Below are 21,579 nucleotides of genomic sequence, written 5' to 3'. Positions count from 1 at the left end.
TTTATCCCTTCACTGTTTATTTTATAGTTGATTCTATAATTTTTTGTCTTTTAATCTTTGTACTGGTATATTTAAGTGGTTGATCCTCAGCCTTTACTATATATTTGCCTTTAATAGTGGATTTTTCCCTTCCTACAGATTTATTTTTTACTTCTTGTTGTAGCCTTGTCTCTTCCACTTAGAAAAGACCTTTTAACATTTCTTTCAGGTAGGTTTAGTATTGATGGACTCATTGTTTATGCTTGTCTGAGCTGTTTTTCTGTCAAGTCTAAATGATAATCTTGCTTGTAGAGTATCCTTGGTTGCAGGTTTTTCCCTTTCAGCACTTTAAATATATAATACCACTCCCTTCTGGCCTGCAAGGTATCTGCAGAAAAATCAGAATTCTAAAGGCCTTTAGAATCCTCTCTTTAACTTTTGCCATTTTAATTATGATATGTCTTGGTGTGGGTCTGTTTGGGTTCATCTTGTTTGGGACCCTCTGTGCTTCCTGTGCCTGGATATGTTTCCTTCTTCAGGTTCAGGAAGTTTTCAGCCATAATTTTATCAAATACATTTTTGAACCCTTTCTCTTCTCCTGGGATCCCTATAATGTGAATGTTGGTAAGTTTGTTATTGTCCTAGAGGTCCCTAAAACTGTTCTCTTTAAAATTTTGTTTTTCTTTTACTGTTCTGGTTGGGGGATTTCCATTATTCTATATTCCAAATCACTTATGCATTCTTCTACATCACCTACTCTGCTGTTAATTCCTTCTAGTGCATTTTTCATTTCAGTTATAGTATTCTTCAGTTCTGACTGGTTCTTTTAAATATTTTCTAGTTCCTTGTTAAAATTCTTACTGTGTTCATCTATTATTTTCCCTAATTCAGTTAGCATTCTTATTACTAATGCTTTGAACTCTTGATCTGGTAAATTATTTATTTCTGTTTCATTAGTTGTTTTTTCAGGAGTTTTCTCTTGTTCTTTCAACTGAAACAAATTCCTCTGTCTTCTCATTTTGCTTAACTTTCTCTGTCTCTATGAAATCAGGTGGCACAGTTATCTATTCTGGTCTTGAAGGGCTGTCCTTGTATGAGTGTCCTTATACAGTGCATGTGCCAAGTGGCTTCGGTGGGAGTTCTAGATCTGACACAAGCACAAACCATCTCTTCCCCCAGGGTGTGCTGGCAGCTATCACCCTGGTACAAAGTGGGGTTGGAGGTGGAGTGGCTAGGAAGAGAGCCAGGTGTGGGCTGGGGCTTCTCCTCTGCTCGGTGGCCATCAACACCCTATTTGGGGTGCAGTGAGGTCCCAGGTTGCTGGAGCAGAATCCCTGAGGGTCAGGTCCAAGCTGTCTCAGTTCCCTCTAAGTGTGTGATCTCCCACTCACAGCACCAGTTCCCTTGCTCCAGAGGGGAGCAGTACTAGAGCAAGAAGGGCTGGAGTGGGTGCTCAGCATGGGTTGCAATGTGGGCTATGGTAGTCCTGGTCCCAGTCAGAGTCCTGGAGTGCTTCAGATGCACTGCCTCCATAAACACCAGCAATGGCTGCCCCCACCCCATTCAGATGCCTTTCTGGGTCCACGTTGGCTCTGTCCCTCACAACCATGCACTCCCCTTGGCTGCAGCAGCCCTTGCCCTAGTGTGGACCTGTGTCATGGAGCAACTGGGGATGAAAAGGGCACTCAGCTCAGGCTGGGGTGCACGCTGCAGTGGTTGTGGGAAACCAGCCAGAGTTCTATGCAGCTTTAATCTCCTTCCTCCACCTTTTTTCAGGAGTAGCAAATGTGTGCATGCACTTCATAATCAGAGTCTTACAACCCTCCTGTTAGTCCCACTGGTTTTCAAAGCAGCTAAGGTGCTCATCTTCTCAGTGTCAGACCTCAAGGCTAGGGTGCCCAATATGTGGCTTGAACAGCTCTCTCCCCAGGGAGGATCTCTGAGCCTATGTAACCCCTCTCCTTTTCTGTGTCTCCTTCTAGGGACACAGGTTGACCTGATCGCTTCTCTTCCCTTCCTACCCGATTTTGTGGATCTGTCTTAGAGCCTTGGTTGTACAAGAATCTTTAGGGCAGTTTCCAGTTAGTTTTCAGTGAGAATTGCTCCACATGTTGATGCATTGGTGATGTATTTGTTGGGGGGGATGGGCAGTGAGCTCCATGTCCTCCTACTCTGCCACCTTTCTTGTACCCTGTGTGTTTTCACTATTTATCTAATCAATCTGATTAGAAATTTGATTTTATTGATCTCAAGAACTTTTGTTTCATTTTTAAAATTGTTTCTCTGCCTTCTATTTTGTGAATTGCTGGTCTTTATTATTTCCTTTCTTCTGTTTGCTTTGTGTTTCATTTGCTCTTCTTTTTCTAATTTCCTAAGGTAGAAGAGTAGGTCAATGATTTCAGATGTCTTTTTTCTCTAATATAGAAGTTTAATGTTATCAATTTCTTCCTAATCACTGCTTTAGCTGCATCTCACAAATTGTGATATGCCATGTTTTCATTTTCAGTCAGCTCAAAATATTTTCTAATTTTTCTTTAGGTTTCTTCTTTGACCCATTGGTTATTGAGAAGTGTGTACTTTATTCAAGTTTTCTATATCCTTGATGATTTTCTGTCTACTTCTATCAATTACTGATATAGGGGGTTATTGAAATCTCATAATATACTTGTGGCTTCATCCTTGTAGTTCTATTTATCTATATTTGTCCTTATACTTCTAACAGTTGTTGCTTCATGCATTTTGAAGCACTGTTGTTAGATGCACAAATGTTTAGGATTGTTGTACCCTTCTGATGAATTGATCCCTTTATAGTTATGAAATGTGCCTCTTTATCCCTGGTAATATTGTTTATCCTGAAATACACTTTGATATTACTCTATCCACTCAAGCTTTCTTTTGATTAGTATTACTGTAGTATATCTTTTCCCATCCATTTACTTTTAAACTATCTGTATCCTCATATTTCAAGTGGTTTTCTTATTCACAGCATATAGCTGAATCTTTGTTTATCAAACTAACAATTTCTCCTTTTTAATTGACGGTGCTTAGGTCATTTATAATTAATGTGATTATTAATATGGCTGGATTTAAATCTAGCATCTTGCCATTTATTTCCTATTTGTTATATCTCCTCTTTGTTCTCCTTTTCTTCTTTTTCAGCCTTCTTTATATAATTCCAGTTTATTTTTGTTGGCTTATTAGCTATACCTCTCCATTTAAATTTTTCTAGTGGTTGCTTTTAGATTTTTATTCTACATTTCTACTTATCAATCTACTTTCAAGTAATATTATGCCACATCCCATGTCATATAGAAACTTTACATCTGTATACTTCTATTTCCCCTTTCCTGGAAATACCCTTTGTTTCTATGTAAGTTATAAACTCCACAAAACATTGTTGTTAGTTTTGCTTTAAACAATTATATTTTAAAGAGTTTTTATATTTACCTATATATTTAACCATTTCTGCTGCTCTTCATTACTTTGTGTGGTTCCAGATTTCCATTATTTGGTATTCTCCATGAAGAACTTCCTTTAACATTTCTTGTGGAATAGGTGGCTGGTAATATATTCTTTTAGCTCTTATATTTCTGAAAAAGCATTTTGCTTTTCATTTTTGAAACATATTTTTACTGGGTATAAAATATAGGTTAACAGGTTATCTATTTCAGTATACTTTAAAGATTTTGTACACTGTCTTGCGGATTGAACTGTTTTGATGAGAAGTCTGCTGTCATTCTTATACTCATTCCTCAGTATATAATGTGGATTTTTTTCTCTAGCTGCTTTTAAGATTCTTCTCTTTACCTCTGGTGTTAAGCAATTTGATTATGATGATTATAATGTTCCTTAATGTAGTTTTCAACCTGTTTCCTGCAACTGGAGTTCATTGAGCTTTTTGAATCTATGTGATTATACTTCTCACTAAATTTATAAAATTTTTGATCACTGATTCTTCAAATATCTTTTCTGTCAACCCACTTCTCTTCTTTGGGGACTTCAATTACAGAGTTAGGCCATCCAACACTTCCCACATCTCAATCATGTGCCGTTCATTTAATTTTACAGCCTTTTCTCTTTGTGTTTTGTTTTGGATAGTTCTATTGCTGTTTTAAGTTTATTAAATTTTTTCAGCAGTGTCTGATCTGCCATTAATCTCATCCAGTGTATTTTTCATCTCATTGTCATTTTTGCTTCTTGAAGCTTGATTTGGGTCTTTTTTATATTTTCTGTGTCTTTCCTTAACATCTACGTGCCTTGATCTTGTTGAAGATTTATTTTAAGCTTGTTAGGTAGGATCAGAGCAACCTAAGTTTATGGATAACTTTGATCCTTAGGAATTATTTGTCCCTTTCTTACTCTAGCTCGTAAGAATACAAATTATTCCTGGATCTTTGAGAAATGTTCTCCCTGCTCCTTTCCAGTGTTTTTCTCACATACATGCACTGATTAGTAATCAGCTGAAGACACAATAGGAATCTCCTGCAGATCTCCAGAGTTCTTTTATTTCCATAATCTGTCTTGTAAATTCTAGCCATTATGCTCTCCCTACACTGTCTTCAATGCAGGGAGACCTCTAGGCTCAGTTTAGGTTCCTCCCCTAACTGCACTATGGCCTGGAAACTCTAGACAGTAAAGTAGGGTAATCATAGGGCTCACCTTCTCTGCCCCATTGTCCTTTGTATTTTCCCCCCACATATTTTGTCTTGATGTTTAGCTATTTACAGTGGACTGCTATGTTAGTGTGCTAGTGCTGCTATAAGAAAGTACTGCAAACTGGTGGCTTAAACAATAGAAATTTTTTGTCTCACAATTCTGGAGGCTAGAAGTCCAAAATTAAGATGTCAGCAGAGCTGGTTCCATTTGAGGGCTGTAAAAAGAAAGATTTGTTCCAGACCTCTCTCCTTGACTTGCAGAGTCAAGGACTTGACTTGACTTCCATCTTCTCCCTATGTCTCTTCATATCACCTTCTCTTTATGCATATCTATGTCCAAATTTCCCCTTCGTATAAGTCATACTAGATTAGGGCTTTACCTCTGTAAAGACCCTATAATCAGCCCTACAATCAGATGTAATCATTAAACTGATGTCTATGAAAATTGGTTTAGTATAGTGTTTAAGAGTAGGGACACTGGAATTAGAGTATCTGGGTTTGATTCTAGCTCCAACACTTGCTCGCTCTGTGCCTTAATTTCCTCATCTGTAAAAAGGTAATTACCCTACTCATTTCACAGAGATAGTGTGAAGATACATGTATGCTTAGAATAGTACCTGATATATAATATACCCTCAATAGATGTTAGTTAACACAATGATCAAAATAATCTCATCATAAGAACATGAGTAGCGTTACCTAGACCAACAGAGATCTTGCATGGCCTTGATGAAGGAGATTAGAAAATTTAAATACAATGACTACTTCATTTATTAAAATTACTACTTCAGAAATATTATCTTCTAGCTTTCTAAGCTTTAAGTCTTTCCTTATATGGAAAAAAAATGTTGCCTGCCATTTTAGTAAACAAAGAATGTTGCCTGTCATTCTGGTAAACAACAAATGTTGCCTATCATCAAGTCATCAGCCACTGCACCTGCCACCAACAGTGCACCCTTAGGGTAAATCAGGATGGAGAAAAACAGGATACTGGCCCTAGAGAGTTAAGATGCCTGTCTAAAGAATAATTTCAGTGAGCCCTGACTCTTGCATTTTCCTATACATAGAAAAGCACTAAAATCATTAACTTGAGATGTCTGGTTTTTTTATGATTAGCAGTACTCTTTTGATGTTCAACTACATGTTTTGTTTTGTTTTTTCCCAGCAAAAACTCCTATATATCCTGGCTCCTCCCTTACCTCTTTGGAACAGCTCCTCAGAGCTATCTGAGAGGCTGTATCCTGGGCTATAGTCCTCAATAAGGCCACTGTATAAAACATAATTCTGAACATTTACGCTGTGCTTTTCTTTTTTTTTTCAGTTGACACTTAGAGGCTCCCTCTCTCCACACTTTACATATAGCTGCCAAAACTCAGTTTTCTAAAATTCTACTTTGGTTAATTCACTTTCCTGCTTTAGAACCTGTAAAATCTCTACAAATTATCATATTAGAGTCTAGACTCCTTTGTGTGGTTTCTGAAAGCCTCTGAATATTCAACAGTCTCTTTGTACAACTTCATTTCCCAGTCGCCTTTAGCCTCTTCTTCACTAGGCAGGTTGATATCTCCCATCCTCCCTACCAGACATGTCCATTCCTGGTGCTTTCCTGCCTTTTGTTTAGGCTGGTATCTATCCCTCTTTTCACTTATTTTCCACCCTTCACTTTATAGTGCCTACACATCCTTCACTGTCCATTTCAAATCTTTCCTTCATTTACATTTACATGAATGTTTATAAACATCTACATGGAATGTGCTGCTCTGGCTGTTAGGGATTCAGGCTCATTTAGACATAAAGCAAATTCATGACTGCTTCATTTATCAGAGCTCTCCCTTCTTTGAATCTTTAATAAACTTCCAATAAGTTTTAGCACTTATTTCCACATTACTTTATCTTTTAGTTATTTTTATATTATTTATATATCTATATTTTGTTTTTATATTGTTTATATTTTATTTCTGTTTCATGTCTTCATTCAATATATATTTCTTGTGCAATTACTCTATACTAGATAGACTGCTAATGATACAGTGGTAAACAAGGCAGACACAGTCCCTCATGGAACTAAAAGTCTAGTAGAGAAAATAGACACTGAATAAGGAATTACAAATGTAGTGAGTATTACACATAGAATGTGTGTTATTAAATGAAAGCCTATCTGAAATAAATATGTGGAAAAATGAAAGCCTATCTGAGAAAATGCCATTTAAACTGAAACCTGAAAATTGAGTATGGGTTATGCAAATGAAGAGTAGGGGAAGTGCAACAATAAGAAAATAGCTTGTGCAAAGGCTATAAACAAAAGAAAACATAGTTCAGGGAGTGATAAGAAAAACTAAAGGTACAAATAAAGAAAAATGAATGAGAGAAAAAGTGGAATATTGTGGTGATTAAATGAAATAATGTATAAGAAATTACTTTTTCAACTATTAGACACAAGACAATTCACCTGTCCAAGATCATGAGAAATAAAATTACACTGAGTTATAAAACAAAAATTGAATTAGAAGGGAAGTCAGTCTACTAAATCAAGTAAGAAAAATAAGTGATATATAATTGGTAAACTTTATTGAAAATTAAATGTAATAAATGACAAGAAATACAGTTACTGTTTTTGAACAAAGATTTCTGAACCTGCACAACCATAAACCTAGGAGGCAGAATTCAGATAAAGACAGATAATATGAATGGCAGTTGTCATGAATGTCCTCAGTCAAGTACTGAAATAATTATGGGGGCCTCATAGCTTTTACAAATATACTTATATAAACAGATCTAATTACCAAACACAAAGTACCATCTTGCAAACACCAAGGATAGCAATGTATGTTATCCACTTGGAGCTGACATCTGCTCATCTCACTTCTGGACAATAAGCTCCCAGAAGGCAAGCAAAATGTCTGATTCATCTTTGTATCATATCATGGAATATATTTAATAGACGTTTGTGAAGTAGATAATAACACTTCAAATATGGGAAATAAAACAAGTTTTCAAAGCATAGCCGCCTTTAAAAACTATTTAGGGCGTAAATTACATAAAAATAGTTGTCTTTAAAGATCTGACTCTAGTTTAGCATGGTTCCAAGGTAGGACTATCTAATAGCTAATTGTATCCCAGGAAAAATTAAGCACACATTCTAACTACTATTTTCTAGTGTCCTGAAAAAAGCCATCAGACAGAAAGCCACAGGGTAAATGTTTTCTTCAAATAGGTCATTCCCACATAATAATACTGAGCCCTGAGCTTAAAAGTCCAGTAAAACATTTCTGTGATTTTAAGTGTATATCAAGTATAAAATGTTTATTGAATGTACAAATGAGTAGGTGAATAAATGGCTGCATGAGAAAGGAAAAAAGAAAGGAAGAAAAGGAAGAAAGAGAAGGAGGGAAGAAGTTATTTTATACCAAGATATGGTGGAAGAAGTAACTGTGGAGTTATCACCTTGTCTAATAAAACAACAAATTTTAACATTATATCAAACTAAGTTTTAAATTTTCTATTTTAAATCACAATGATTACTATCCAACACTTTAGAACCCATTTTAAGAAATTTTTAAATTCAAGTACTACTTCACATGGCAATTAGGCAAGAACACTTATTACATAATTGTTATGTGTAGTATGCACAATTTCATTTTAGTTACAATACAGCTTTAACTAATTTTAGTTAAAATACAGCTTAATTCAAAATGCAATCATTTGCTTTCAAAAACTTATTTAAAAATAATTTTGGGACTTATAGGTGAGCTATGATTAAACATTAAATATAGTTAAAAGTAATACGTACTTATAGAAAGAGGGAAAAATAAAAGATCCCACCACTAATAATATTATAAAGTTAATTTTATACCTCAAAAAGCAAATCTGTCTCTGACTGTCAGCATCAAAAGGTCAAAACACAACAAATGACACAAGCAAAGACTAAATAAATCACAAATTTAACATTTTGTCTTTCTGTTATAGAATTCCCTATCACTGATCTAAGTCATATAATATTATGAACTGATTTCACTGTCGATTAACTAAAAATTTATATGTAATCATGTATTTCTCATCTTCATTTATGATATTCAATTATGAAAAATTCATGGGAAACCTTACCTCATTGTATCTGTTGCTGGGAATTTTGATGCTGGTTTTCCGAACTTCCATATCAACCACCAAACCTTGAACTACTGGCAATGTATACTGGTAATTTCTAAAGTCCTGGGCAAAAGCAGATTGAAGTGGAAGAAAGAATTCATCAATGGCAGGATTTAATTTATAGTAATAAAATTAGCATAAATAAAAAGAATGTCAAAATTAAAAGATCTCATTCATTTAAATAATAAAAAAATGTATAATGAAAGTCCCATTGTGTATATTCTACTCTCTGATTAGTCTGTAAACTCTTACAAAGAAGCAGATGAAAAAGTTTCATATACCCTTTATATACAATATTAAACAAATATTTGAATGTTTATCCCTGTTTTGTCGCCACCTAACATTTTCTGTATTTATTTAACTATCTCCTCCCTCTAAGGTAAGCTCCAATAGGGTAGGGATGCTCACTTGTTTTGTTCTTGTTATATCCCAAATGCCTGGAACATCCTAGGGACTAAATGAATACCTGTAGAGTAAAACATGCACGCATATATACTCCATATCTAGTGTGGCTGAAGCAAAATGAGCAAGAATGGTAAGAGTTGAGGTCAAAGTGATAGCACGCAGCTAGATTTCATAGGGTCTGGTAGGTCACCACAAGGACCTTTGCCTTAACTTTGAGAAGGCTTTTGACCTATTTTAATGGATCTCTCTTTCTCTGTAAAGAATAGATGGAAAGGGAACAAGAAGAGAAGAAAGGATATCAGATAAGCATAATAAAAATAATCCAGGCAAAAGACAGTGATAACTTGAAACAAGATGTTAACAGTTCGAAAGATGGTGAGAAGTTATCAAACTCTAGATATATTTTGAAGGGAAAAAGGACAATATTTGCCTTAGGTTGGATGTGGAATGTGAAAAAAAAAAAGAGAGATGATTCTGAATTTCATGGCCTGGGCAAGTTGAAAACAGGAACTGCCATTTACTGAGATATAGAATATGATGGGAAGGGGAAGTCAGAAGACTGCAGGAGAAGAACCAAGAAAGAATGGTGTCCTGGAAGCTAAGAAAAGAAAATGTGTAGATATTATTAAGTTGCTGGATGGAACTGTGTGAAAATTATCTTCTGATTGCTTCTATTCACTCAGGGAAATTGGGCTAAGCCATCAGCTGAAACTGAGGAAAGGAGAGGAGGCACTGGAAATTTGAGAAGAGATCACATGCAAATAGTCATCTAGGGGAGTAGGAATGTATTATGGACCAGGAAGGATTGCCAGGTAGGTCCAAGAGCTTCCTTAATGGTATTGGTCATGAATCTAAAATGAGACCGGTGAGTATGCTACTCTTTTTGTCTTCACTCATATTTAAGCTTGGATGTAAGTTAAGAATGAAGGAAGAATTAGATCCAACCAGGTATAATCAATTGACTTTTGATAAAGGTGTAAAGGTAAGTAAATGACAAATGATACTGAAATGACTGGACATAGAAATGGGAAAAAAAAGAACTTCAAACAATGTCTAAGAATCATAAAGATTAACTAAAAATGGATCACTGACCTAAATATAAAACATAAAACTACAAACTTTTTAGAAGAAAACATGGAGGAAAAATGTTTGTGATATAAGTTTCAGTCAGTAAGTTCTTAGATATGATATAAAAAGAACACTCCGTAAAAAAATTAATAACTGGACTTCAACAGAATTAAAAACTTTTGTTCTGTGAAAGACACTGTTAAGAGAATGAAAAGATAAATTACAGACTGGGAGAAAATATTTTTAAATGATACAAATCTACCAAAGGACTTACATTCAGAATAGATGAAATACTCTCAAAACTCAACAATAAGAAAACAACAACCATATTTTTAAAATATGAACAGTTTAAAAAATTTGAACATTCACTAAAGATATAAAGAAGACAAAATAAGCAAATGAAAGATGCTCTAAATCATTCATCACAGGAAATATACAAGGTAAAATCACAAAAATTAAAACCACTAGACTCCTATTAGAATGGCAAAAATTAAAAACCAGAAAGGAGAAATAATAAGTGCTGGCCAAAAAAAAAAGGATCCTTATACCTGATGAATGCAAAATACTGCAGGCATTTTGGAAAACAATTTCAGTTCCTTATAATGTTAAACATACAATATGGCTCAACTATCCCACTCCCAGAGAAATGAAAACTAAATATTCACACAAAACTTAATACATGGAGGGCTTCCCTGGTGGCGCAGTGGTTGAGAGTCCGCCTGCCGATGCAGGGGACATGGGTTCGTGCCCCAGTCCGGGAAGATCCCACGTGCCGCGGAGCGGCTAGGCCCGTGAGCCACGGCCACTGAGCCTGCGCATCCGGAGCCTGTGCTCCACAACGGGAGAGGCCACAACAGTGAGAGGCCCGCATACCGCAAAAAAAAAAAAAAAAAAAAACTTAATACATGGACGTTTATAGCAGCTTTATTCCCAGTCGCCAGAAACTAGAAACCCAGTTATGCATCAACAGGTGAATGAATAAACTGTAGTTCATACATACAATACAACACTACTCAGCAATAAAAATGAATGACCTATTGATACTGAAGGGTACCAGAATATACTACCCCTAAATATGCCTCTTGTTAATCAGTCTTTGGCCAGTCTAATTTAGAGGGCCCCAGCTGAAGAACCTGAGATGAGTAGAAGAAAAAGATTTTATTTCCTTCCCAATAATACATATAACAACACAGATTAATCTCAAATGCATTATGATAAGTAAAAGAAGCGAGATTAAGAAGGCTACATGCTGTATAATTTCCATTATAGGACAGTCTAAAAAAACTAAAACTATAGGGACAAAGGATCAATGGTTACCAGATATAACAGGTGCACCAGCAAATTTTCTGGTGATGGAACTGTTCTGTATCTTGATTTTGACAGTGGTAGTAACATAACCGTATACATTGTCAAAACTCTTGGAATGTACTCCAAAAAAGGTGGATTTTACTATACATAAATTTAAAAAAATTTTTTTAACAAAGAGGTAGATTTAATCAGGGTTTACATTTTGCCAGGCTACCACAACACAGGGTAAAAGCGAAAAAAGAACTAGAATTATGTAAAAAAGTGATTTTAATGATGAAACCATGGAATCTTAATGTAGATAAACAGAAAAGCTGGAGGAGTGAGAAACAGTGAAAAGGTGTTGAAATCAATAGGTTGTAAATCCTGGTAAACTAGGGAGAAAGTGATGATGTAGAGTGAGATGCTTCAGCAGATAATCCAATAAATATTTGTAAAAATGAATTGAGATAGGCCATAAAAACCTTAGGCTGCTGTTGCTTGATTACAGGATAAATACCTCCTTTTCATTCCAAAATAGATTACAATCTGAAAGAAAAACTATCTTGTCAAAAATGTGACTAAAAACTAAAGTTACCAAGGAGGGACAAAGGGATGGGGGTTGGAATAGAAGAATAGAGAGAGAGATCTTATAGATTAAAATATAATTTAAAAAATTTCACTTCTGGCCAAGATGGAGAAAAGGGGACTGGATTAGCCTTCTGCCTTAAACGACCAAAATTCACACAAAACACATGGAACAATGATTTCCAAGACACCAAATTTCAGACAACAAAGGACAGTGGTCCTTGAGAGATAGGAAACGAACAAGATGAGCTCTATGATTGCCCAGGTTATGCTTTAGGAGAGTTTCCAAGCTCAGATGCAGGAAGCGGGAACCCAGGCAGAGGCTGGCAGACTTCCTGAGTTGAGGAGAAAAAACTGAAAATTGAGAAAAAAATCAAGGTAGTTAAGAGTTCACAGGACAGAGAGGAGAAAACTGCAGAGCGAGAACTCCAAAGGTTCACAGAGGGTCCCATCAGAACAGCAGTGTTCTGATTAGCAAATGTGTGTGAGGAAACTTCTCAAGGCTAGTGAAAGAAATGCCTGAAATGATTATTGGGAGCATTATCTGTTACACAGGTCTGGGAATAGTGCCTATTCCCAAAACCCAAATAGAAAAAGCTCATAATTCATGGGCACTGGGTAAAGTATTACTGTATAATAAAGAATTTGGCTGACCTCTGCCTCTGGTTCCTGGGAGGTAACCTCTAAACCCATGGAATTTCCTGAGTGATATGAGTGCCTTTGTTATTCCTGGTGGACTCTGAGAGTCTACGTCAGTTTGATGACACTGATGCTAAAAGGATAACTCGGGGTGGCGGCTGGCCATTTCAGAAACATCAACCATGTGATGAGACGCTGGGGCTCTGAGGCAAGTGATATCAGCCTAACTTCTGCCGAGTGCCGAAGTGGGGCTGGAGACTGAGTTCAATCACACAGCCAGTGATTCAATCAATCAGGCCTTGTAGGGAAACTCCAATAAAAACTCAGGACACAGATGCTTAAGAGCTCATTCCATATGTATTGTTACACATCAATGTATGTGGAAAGTGACATGTTCCTGAAGACAAGAAACTTCTTGTTTGGGACCCTCCCAGACCTTGCACTATGTGTCTCTTCTATTGGCTGCTCCTGATTTATATCTCCTTTGTTATAATAAAACTGTATCATAAGTACAGTTGACCCCTGAATAGCATGGGGGTTGGGGTGTCAAACCCTGCACAGTCGGAAATCCATGTATAACATTACATTCAGCTCTCTGAAGTGCAGTTCTGTATCTGCAGATTCAACTAACCATGGACTGTGTAGTACATATTTATTGAAAAAAATCCACATATAAGTGGATCTGAGCAGTTCATGCCCATGTTGTTTAAGGGTCAACTGCATAGTACTTTGCTGAGTTCTGTGAATCATTCTAGTGAATTATCAACCCTGATGGGTTAGTGGGATCTCCCACACTTGTATCTAGTTAGTCAGAACCGTGGGAGGTCTGAGGACCCCTGAACTTGCAGCTAGCATCTGAAGTAATGGCAGTCTTGTGAAGGACTGTGCTTAATCTGTGAAGTTTGGCTTAATTCCAGACAACACCAAAAGTCATTACAAATATAGCTGAGCTCTGAACAATGTGGGGGTTAGGGGCACTGACCCCCTCTGTGCAGTCAAAAATCCATGTATAAATTATAGTTAGCCCTCCATATCCGTGGTTCTGCACTGGAAGATTTAACGAAGAATGGCTCGTGTAGTACTGTAGTATTTACTGTTGAAAAAAAATCCACGTATAAGTGGACCCTCACGGTTCAAACCAGCGTTGTTCAAGGGTCAGCTGTACTGAGAAGGGTTTTGCCTTAGTAGTGGGGAATAATCAGCCCTATACTAAACAAGACTTTGGTTCCACCTTACAAATCTTAAAAGCAAGACTCAAAAGGATCAACCTATTTTTTAGATAAATTAACTATGTTATTCGTAACCAAACTCAAGAATTTTTATAGGAACATAAAAATACCTGGCATCCAGCAAGGCAAAATCACAATATCTGTCATCCAATAAAAAACTTTAAAAATACCAAGGATGCAAAGAAGCAGGAAAATACAACTCAAAATGCTGGGGGTGGGGGGGAATCAATCAATGGCAACTGAGTCAGAACTGAAACACATGTTAGAATTACCAAACAAGGACATTATAATCCTTATTATAATTATAGTCCAGATGTTTAAAAAGTACAGGCACAGAAGATATAGAAAAAGACCCAAGTCAAACTTCTAGAGATGAAAATTACAATGGCTGAAATTACAGGAAAAAAGAAAAAGGATAGAATCAATGGCAGTTTAAGTACTGCAAAATAAAAGATTACTACAATGAGGTATCACCTCACCCCAGTCAGGATAGTCATCATCAAAAAATCTACAAACAATAAACGTTGGAGAGGGTGTGGAGAAAAGGGAACCCTCTTGCACGATTGGTGGGAATGTGAATTGGTACAGCCACTATGTGGAACAGTATGGAGGTTCCTTAAAAAACTAAAAATAGAACTGCCATATGACCCAGCAATCCCACTACTGGGCATATACCCTGAGAAAACCATAATTCAAAAACCGTTATGTACCACAATGTTCACTGCAGCTCCATTTACAATAGCCAGGACATGGAAGCAACCTAAGTGTCCATCGACAGAAGAATGGATAAAGAAGATGTGGCACATATATACAATGGAATATTACTCAGCCATAAAAAAGAAACGAAATTGAGTTATTTGTAGTGAGGCGGATGGACCTCAAGTCTGTCATACAGAGTGAAGTAAGTCAGAAAGAGAAAAACAAATACTGTATGCTAACACATATATATGGAATCTAAAAAAAAAAATGGTTCTGAAGAACCTAGGGGCAGGACAGGAATAAAGATGCAGACATAGAGAATGGACTTGAGGACACAGGGAGGGGGAAGGGTAAACTGGGACGAAGTGAGTGGCATGGACATATATACACTACCAAATGTAAAATAGATAGCTAGTGGGAAGCAGCCACATAGCACAGGGAGATCAGCTCGGTGCTTTGTGACTACCTAGAGGGGTGCAATGGGGAGGGTGGGAGGGAGATGCAAAAGGGAGGAGATATGGGGATATATATATGTACATGTATAGCTGATTCACTTTGTTATGAAAGAGAAACTAACACATCATTGTAAAGCAATTATACTCCAATAAAGATGTTTAAAAAAATTAAAAAGTTCTAACTCAGAAAAAAATAAATAAAAATAAAAGATTAGTGAACTTGAGGACACAGCAATAAAAAAAACCTGTCCAAAATGAAACACACAGAGGAAAAAAACACTGAAAAAGAAATAAAGAGAGCATTAGTGGGCTTCCCTGGTGGCGCAGTGGTTGAGAATCTGCCTGCCAATGCAGGGGACACGGGTTTGAGCCCTGGTCTGGGAAGATCCCACATGCCGCAGAGCAACTAGGCCTGTGAGCCACAATTACTGAGCGTGCGCGTCTGGAGCCTGTGCTCCACAACAAGAGAGGCCGCGATAGTGAGAGGCCCGCGCACTGCGATGAAGAGTGGCCCCACTTGCCGCAACTAGAGAAAGCCCTCGCACAGAAACGAAGACCCAACATAGCCATAAATAATTTAAAAAATAAAAAAAAAGAGAGCATTAGTGAGCTGTGAAACAATTTCAAGCAGGCTAATAAGTCTATTAACAATGGAGTCCCTGAAGGAGAGGAAGAGTGGACAGAAAAATTATTTGATGAAAACTATAAACCCGCAGATCTAGGAAGCTCAGAAAACCCCAGCACAAGAAACATGGAAAAAAACTATACCAAGGCACATAATCAAATGGCTCAAAGACAGTGATAAAAAGAAAAATTTCAAAGCAAAGAGAGAAGGATAAAACATTATGTAGACAGGAACAAAGGAGGGAAAACATATTTCTCATATGAAAATATGCAAACTGGAAGGCAATAGAGCAAATCTTTAAAATTCTCAAAGAATTAAACTGTCAGCCTAGAATTCTACATCCAGCAAGAGTATCTTTCAAATACAAAGGACATTGTTAGAAATACAGATGCTAAAAGAATTCACCACCAGCCAATCCACACTATAAGAAACATTACAGGAAATCTTTCAGGTAGAAGGACAATGACACCAGGTGGAAATACAGATTTATACAAAGGAATGAAAAGCACTGGAAATGGCAACTACATGGGTAAACCTACAAGAAGCTTTCTTATTGTTTACATCTCTTTAAAAGATAACTGGAACTACAACTACAATCGCATGACAGAGTGAGGAAATAAACAAGTCCCCCAAAAGCAACTAAACTGTTGGGTAGATTTATTAAAAAAAACAAAACAAACAAAAAAACCCATTTCAGTGCCCTGGAATTAGACCAAAGACATATAATACACTGAGATGTGTTCATTCATAAAAACTACTGAACTTTAAGTAAGAATAGAGTTGAATCTGTGATTTTCTTGCCTGGGGCTGCCTTTAGCCCTGTTCATAGTTCAGCCAGGGCAAGGTAGTTTGTGAAAACAATAAGCTTTGCTGCTTGAAGGATCTTGCTTGATTTGGAGTGTCTCAGTTAAAGTGTGAAAAGGACCAGTGGCTCTGTTAGTCTGAGGTTGCTAGCCTATTTGGAGCAAGTAATGAGCAGGCAGACTAGCCAGAGATTTAACAAGAAGTTCTGGGAATGAGACAGACATAGGGAACTTCATAAACTCTCCAAATACCCAGGACTGACCTTAGTCTGTGCACATGTGCAGCAGTGACCTTAATGGGCCCAAGACAACCAACATTCTTGGTCAACAGGGTTAGAGCCCGTGCATGTGCAGAGGAGACATGAGCGAGTCCAGCAGAAAAGAAAAGAATGACGTTTGAATCCCAGTCCACGCAGATCCATCAAGAAAGTATACATGCCTTACTGGCTAGAGGTATTTGAACACAATCTCTGACCAATCTTTGGCAAAACAGTAAGCTACACAGACACAGGGGACACCACCAGGATGCCAGGCTTAAAATTAAAACAAGACATAATGCTGGGTGCTTTAAGTATAACTGCTCCTCACAATAATCCTGCAAGGTCACTTAGTTAGTGTATAACCAAGAGCCAGAATCCTGTACTATTTCATTCCAAACCTCCATATACTTTCCAAAGAATATACATGTTCTGTTCTTTTCCTATAGTAAATCTTCACCTACATGAAGCAGCAGGGTATTAACAAAATAATAAAATCCTTCTCTTCCTTCACACGCAAACCCCAGTAAGGAAAAAGAAAATAAAAATTCCCAACTTACTGCAAGAAGGTTCATGATGGTATGCCCCGTCTCTCCAAACAATGGCTTCCGAAATCTGACACTGAACAGTGGGCAAGGATAAACTATGGAAATGAGAAATGATCAGACTAAGTTTGGCAGCTTAAAATTTTGGTAAAAGAGACATCATGTTTCATAGAGTTCTCAAAATATAATTGTAATGACTCATTAGAGCATAAAATTTAGGGCTCAGAAAGTATTCACCATAACAGCATCACAGACAAATTCGGAGCCTTCTACAAACCACACCAGTCTCTTGATGCAGCTGTTTCAAAAATGAACTACATGTCTTAAGAAGCACTCTTTTCCAAACTGGATTAATATATTCCAGGAAACAAGTATCTCCTGATTCCTCTGTGCTCAGGAAGTCTAAAAGAGTTCACTCTTACACATTTCTGACTCAGGACCCTCCTTAGACAAGCCAAACACCAGGTGATCCTATTAGCTGGCTCACTCCTCGAACTTTACGGTTTCAACTGCCTGTACAACACAGGAAAATACAAATGTTTTTCCTCTGCACACAATCCTTTCCTTTCCCTACTTCATTTAGCCGATTCATATGCTTCTTTCACAGTTCAGTCCAGAGGTACCTTGGTCCTTCATTCTTGGTGAAGTTAGAGCCCATCTTTGAACTCCCAAAGAACTCTGTTAACTTTGAACATGTGTTTTGACATAATATACTACTATAATCATGATTTCTATGTCTTCCTTACAAAGGTTCCCAAGAGCCTATAACCACATCTCAGCCATTTCTGAATTCCAGATTTATTACCCATGGTAGGCCTTTATTAAATTCTTGTTGAATGAATGAATAAATAAGTGAAAGACTGAAGGTGACCTGCTGAAAACATATAATACACTGTTTTATGTTTTATAAAATAATTTTTAATGATCTCATTTGATCCTCTTAATAATACCATGCAATATAAAAGGCAAGTATTATTATTTCCAGTTGCAAAGGAAACTGACAATCAGACAACCTGAATGACTTCACCCAAAGTTACAGAGATAGTAAGTGGCAGAGTTAAGAACTTTATTCAAGTGGTCTGATTCCTAGACCAGGGCAACGTTGATTAGGAAAAGATATAAAGTTTAAAATAAAGCTTGCATGGGACTTCCCTGGTGGTCCAGTGGTTAAGAATCTGCCTTCCAACGCAGGGGATGCAGGTTCGATCCCTGGTCAGGGAACTAAGATCCCACATGCTGCAGGGCAACTAAGCCCGCGTGCTGCAAGTACTGAGCCTGCGTGCCTCAACTACAGAGCCCACACGCTCTGGAGCCCATGTGCCACAACTACTGAGCCTGCGCACTCTGCAGCCTGCTCGCCACAACTAGAGAGAAGCCCGTGTGCTGCAAAGAAAGATCCTGCGTGCCGCAACTAAAGACACAACACAGCCATAAGTAAATAAATAAATAAAATAATAATGAAATAAAGCTTGCATTTAGGCCTTAATATCTTTAAAAACGATCACAGCTTAGTTGCACTGCTATGGCCATGGGCAAGGAGGTTCTTTTGTTGCTTACTTCACCAGCTGAGAGTGATCTCTATACCACTAGCTTCCAGTATCTGTTACATTATATGAAATATAATTTGTCATAACTATTTTCCTACCAAGTGACAAAAAATATACTTACCATATATAGACACTATAAAAAATAAAGTTATTTGTTAAGCTGATATTCATTTTTTTCTGAAGATGATCATGTATCTATCAATTAACCTATAAAACCAGTAAGTTTACAAGGCAATAATGTTATTTTGAGTTCTTCTCATTATAGCCAAAATAAGTACAGACACTGGCCAAATTTAGCTTAGCTATTTCAAAAGAATACTTCCGTTTAATTGCATCACTATGGGGCTCTCAGAATATCTCAAGTCTGTTTAGTCATTACGTCTTGGTCATATGGCTTAGAAGAGGGTATTTTATACTTACGTCGATATTCGGCTCCAAGTCTCAACATCAGTCGGATGGGAAACACTTTAGCCCAAGGAGTTTCCCATTTCTGGATGAGAATCCCGAACAAGTAAGGTGGGGTTGGGAGTACTAGGTCTTGCAGTGACTGGTAAGTAGATGTCACATATAAGAATCCGCCATGTTCTTTACTGCCAAGGAAACTCTGACTGAAGAAGGAATGTCCCAAGTTGCCTACAACATTCCCTAAAACAAAAAAGTTCATTAATTACCATCAATAAATCAATCATATTTTTAATAATCATTATTATCAGCACTGGGCCAGACACTACCAAACAATAATTCCCAACCTTTCACTATGAAAGACACATATTTATAAAGTTGTTTTTAAATAAATGGCATTTATTAAATGAAAATTTGTTTTCCAATTTTATCAGGGCTTCTGGTGAGCATAAAATACCTTGTATTATCACACCCTAGTTTGTCTGGCTAAAAGCCAAAAATATTGATGCCTTCCTTTAGACTAAACTTACTGTATGAATTACTTTAGAGGTCTCAGTATAAAAATTATTGCCTCAAATGTCACACAAAAAAAGTTAAGATCAGGTACCTGCTCTCACAGAGCTTACAATCCCATTGAGTAAATAAATTCAATTCATGAACATAACGAATTAAGACATTAAGTACAGCTATATATGAGATATTAAGGGAAGAAAATTTATGGAGAAAGTAGTAACACAGACAGGATTTATTCTATTTTTGGTTGAGACAAATATGAAACATAAACAACTTAGGGTTTATTTAAATTCATATTAGGCGGGTTTTTTGTTTTTTAGTTGCAAATGCTCTTAACTAAGCACTTTCTAAATCAAATATTTTCTGAATGAAACAGCGACAAATCACCCTTCATTAAGGAGACATTTTCCCCAGTTTAGAACTACAAAAGAACTTCATGACAAGAGCTGTTCAATAATGTAACAGCAGATTTGTTCACTTGACATGTGCAAGCTTCCTTTGATACCTCTGAAAGAAGTAACAGCAAATACAGAAATCGCCACCAGAGAAGTTAATGCTTACTTTCCTTAATAAATAGAGTCTATTTGCAGAACAGTTCAATGATGGAACATAGAATCCTTGAGTGAAGTGCAAGCTATGCTGACAGTAGGGACCACAAGTGAAGGGAACACCTCCTCACAAAACCCAGAAACTTTATGACTGAAAGCCATGTTCACCTGCACATCATCATCTGCCAAATACATTTAGGGGTAGTACCCTTGCCCCAGGATTAACAAAATCTGGGGGACCTCCCTGGCGGTCCAGTGGTTAAGACTCCATGCTTCCAATGCAGGGGGCCTGGGTTTGATCCCTGGTTGGGGAACTAGGATCCTGCATGCCACCTGGCACAGCCAAAAAACAAATTAATTAATTAAATTTAAAAATAAAAAATAAATGAGAACCTAGGGGGAAAAAAAACCCCAAATCTGGCTTTACATTTAAGCTGCTGGGCTAGATCTATAAAAACAAAATAATCCCCATATCAAGGAAGTAGTATGTTATTTTGAAAAAATTCAGATTTTGGAGTCTCAGAGACATGGGTTTGAACACTAGTTCATTTACTATTATGAGACTGGGGGCAAGTTACTTGACTTCTGTGAGCCTCAACATCTGTGACAACAGGGGAAGATTATACTAAGTTTCAGACCTGATGTGAATAAGTGATAGAATATATGTAAAATGCCAAGCAGCACCTTGCACAGTTTGTTCTCAAAAAATGTTAACTATTACTTTTATAATGCAAATATACATATAATGAATAATCAACCAAACATTATACAACTTTCTTTGCTTTATCAAAGGTTTTAGAGTAAGGTTTTTATAAATTTTCATCTTTTCACTTGAGTTGGGGTGTGGGGAGAGAATGGGAAACAAAAGAGAAGATTTTTTTCCCTCCACAATGGAGACTACACCACAGGAGTCCTCTAAAGCTCTAATGACAGCATAATGTTTATCTTTCCCAAGAATGCCCTAGTGAATACAGCTCAGAGGTGAAAACTGTGTTAAGCTTGGTACTCAAAGCATTCATTCATTATTCCTTTGGGATCTCCCTATAAGATACTGGAATCTATTACTGGTTATTTTTCCACAGATACTAATAACTTTTCTGCTTCTACCACCTAAAAACCCTCCTCCCTACCCAATCACACTCAGATTCTTCATTATGTCCCTTTATATTATAAAACATATCTTTTATTATTT

General features: G+C 36.9%; 1 protein-coding gene across 2 annotated transcripts in view; it reads right to left on the bottom strand.

The window, feature by feature from the left end:
- The window catches only part of ZFYVE9 (zinc finger FYVE-type containing 9), a gene marked incomplete at both ends in the record, with an annotated part of 124,691 nt that overhangs the window by 27,503 nt on the left and 75,609 nt on the right, over positions 1–21,579 (bottom strand). For both annotated transcript variants that reach the window (XM_079728366.1, XM_079728365.1), the window contains 3 exons: positions 8,739–8,843; positions 17,393–17,475; positions 19,345–19,569. In XM_079728366.1, coding sequence (XP_079584492.1) covers positions 8,739–8,843; positions 17,393–17,475; positions 19,345–19,569 — 413 coding nt within the window. The remainder of the gene's footprint in view (positions 1–8,738; positions 8,844–17,392; positions 17,476–19,344; positions 19,570–21,579) is intronic.

The sequence above is a fragment of the Hyperoodon ampullatus genome (genome assembly GCF_949752795.1).
Source record: "Hyperoodon ampullatus genome assembly, chromosome: 2".
NCBI classification, from domain to species: Eukaryota; Metazoa; Chordata; class Mammalia; order Artiodactyla; family Ziphiidae; genus Hyperoodon; species Hyperoodon ampullatus.
The sequence above is the reverse complement of the archived record's forward strand: the minus strand, read 5'-3'. Positions and strand labels throughout refer to the sequence as shown.